Source organism: Notothenia coriiceps, unplaced genomic scaffold (genome assembly GCF_000735185.1).
Source record: "Notothenia coriiceps isolate Sejong01 unplaced genomic scaffold, NC01 NC01_scaffold00001632, whole genome shotgun sequence".
Lineage (NCBI taxonomy): Eukaryota > Metazoa > Chordata > Actinopteri > Perciformes > Nototheniidae > Notothenia > Notothenia coriiceps.
This window is the reverse complement of record NW_011334333.1, coordinates 980-3,327: the sequence shown is the minus strand read 5'-3', so window position 1 is coordinate 3,327 and position 2,348 is coordinate 980. Positions and strand designations below refer to the sequence as shown.

General features: G+C 46.3%; 1 protein-coding gene across 1 annotated transcript; it reads left to right on the top strand.

The window, feature by feature from the left end:
- Window positions 1–910: 910 nt before the first annotated feature.
- On the top strand, window positions 911–2,098 carry LOC104963195 (eukaryotic peptide chain release factor GTP-binding subunit ERF3A-like; the record flags this gene model as incomplete). The annotated part of the gene is made up of 4 exons (XM_010791765.1): window positions 911–1,014; window positions 1,137–1,310; window positions 1,646–1,735; window positions 1,911–2,098. Coding segments are annotated over exons 1-4 (530 nt in total), but the record flags the coding sequence as incomplete, so codon positions are not given.
- Between the last annotated feature and the right edge of the window lie 250 nt (window positions 2,099–2,348).

The window sequence follows — 2,348 nt, the reverse complement described above, 5'->3', positions numbered from 1 at the left end:
AGCTGCCCAGCTGCTCACTGTTTGTAAAAGTAAATAAATAGTATTTTCATTTCAATAATGTACTTTCTATACCCTGCTTCATAAACAATACTGACATCCCTCTGCTCCTCCGAGTCTGGGGGTCCGGGGATGTGAGGACCGCGCGAGGACACACGGAGGCTGCTTCACTTCATAAAGGAAATGGCGGTCAATACTAACAACACAGGAGCTAAAACGCTTAATAACCTTCATTACGTGTTAGAGAAAGAACATAAGAAAGTTTGACAAAGATGAGGCTGTTAAACGGGCAGCGGATCCGCTGTGCGTAGACAGACAGACAGAGAGAGAGAGAGAGACGCTGAGCTGCACCGTGCAGCGATCAGCTGATACGGAGCATAGAGAGGGAGAGCTGCAGTCCGCGGGGCTCGGCCTCGCCTCCTGTCCTCACAACTCTTATAAATCCTGGGACCGGACAATTGTTATTTCTTGTTCCTACTCGGAACCGAGTTTTGCTTCCCAACCCTGCCACTGCGCTACACTTCCCGCCCCGCCCCAACTGTACAGAAAGCGGCGAGATGCATTTCCTTAGGAATCAACATGCAGAACCGAAACTAACATTTCTAAACGAACAATGGCGGACACGTACAATTTGCGAATGAGTTCTGCCTTTTGTAAACAGAATTTATCAATAATTTGTCAATAAATCAGGGCGAAAAACGTCACTTGTCCACCGGACAAGTCAATTGAAAGATCTACTTGTCCGATATTGTAAATAACACGTCCCGGACGGTGGGACGTGTACTTTTTCCGCACACTGCCGTCATAGACGGAAAATATTTGGTTAACGCGACCAACACTGCTCCTGTGACTGAGCTCTGTAGCAAACTCGCTTCCCGTCTGTGATGTAAAGCATGTTTTCTCTCTGTAACACTCTTCTCCCTTCTGTCTCCTCAGGACATGGGCACTGTGATTCTGGGCAAACTGGAGTCGGGCTGCATCAGTAAAGCACAGCAGCTCGTCATGATGCCAAACAGAGTGAGATATCCCACAAGCCTCTGCTTCCATCACATCGAGCTGAGAAAGATGCCAAAATCCAAACTCCTCCCACTCTGATGTAAAATATGACCATTTATCTTCCACCCTGTTTGTGTCTGCAGCATACGGTGGAGGTGTTGAGTCTCCTGTCAGATGACGTGGAGACGGACGACGCCGAGCCGGGGGAAAACCTGAAACTGCGGCTGAAGGGCATCGAGGAGGAGGAGATCCTGCCCGGCTTCATCCTGTGTAATGCCGAGAACCTGTGCCACTCCGGGCGCACCTTCGACGCCCAGGTCAGTGTCCGAGAAGCTCTAGAGACTCAAGCAGTTTGATCCTGAAACAGTGAGCATCACAAGGGTTCCCTCCACATACCAATGGGCACTTTCCTTTGAATTTCGGAATGTTTGCCAAAAAAAAGATCTGTGGCAAACGCAGGTTTATAAAAATGTACACATTTTGTTGAGCAGGCTAATCTCCACACATTAACGCCATATAAAGATCTATATCGGGCTATAAAGGGACTACATCACAGTCACATGACTTCACAACAACACTTTTAGGCTTTCATATCATTAAACTCAGTTGGTGCCAGCTTTATAAAGTTAAAGAATGTTTCTCTACCTTACAGATCGTCATCATTGAACACAAATCCATCATCTGTCCGGGTTACAATGCCGTGCTTCACATTCACACCTGCATTGAAGAAGTGCAAATTACAGTAAGTCTGACCTAACTGTGCCCCTCCATGGTGACTGAACCTGATCAGGAACAAGGATTGGTTAGAGACATTTGAACACATTTAGCATGTTGCTAGGATTGTAGCAGTGTGATGTTTTGTATGGATGGTTTTTTAACCTGAGCATGTGCTGATAATTTGTTCCTCCTGTGTGCAGGCCTTAATCTGTATGGTAGACAAGAAGACAGGAGACAAGAGTAAGACACGTCCACGATTCGTCAAACAGGACCAAGTCTGCATCGCCCGTCTGCGCACTGCAGGGACCATCTGCCTCGAGACCTTCAAAGACTTTCCTCAGATGGGACGCTTCACCCTACGAGACGAAGGTACAGCGTCTGCACACAGGTGTTGGGGGCCGGTGGAGTTACACTTTAGGGTCACATTTCACAGGGCCCAGTGCGGTGTGTCCAACTGTCTCTAGTCCTTAACTCCCAAAAATAGAGATATAGAAAAGTGTCACTAAGACTCTCTGGTGTATGTTTGATAAATGACTTAAATATAATGTAATCAAAATTGTTGCTAATTAAGCAACAATTATGATACATTAAAGTGGACCTATCATGCTATATTTGAATAATATAGTGTAGGACCATAC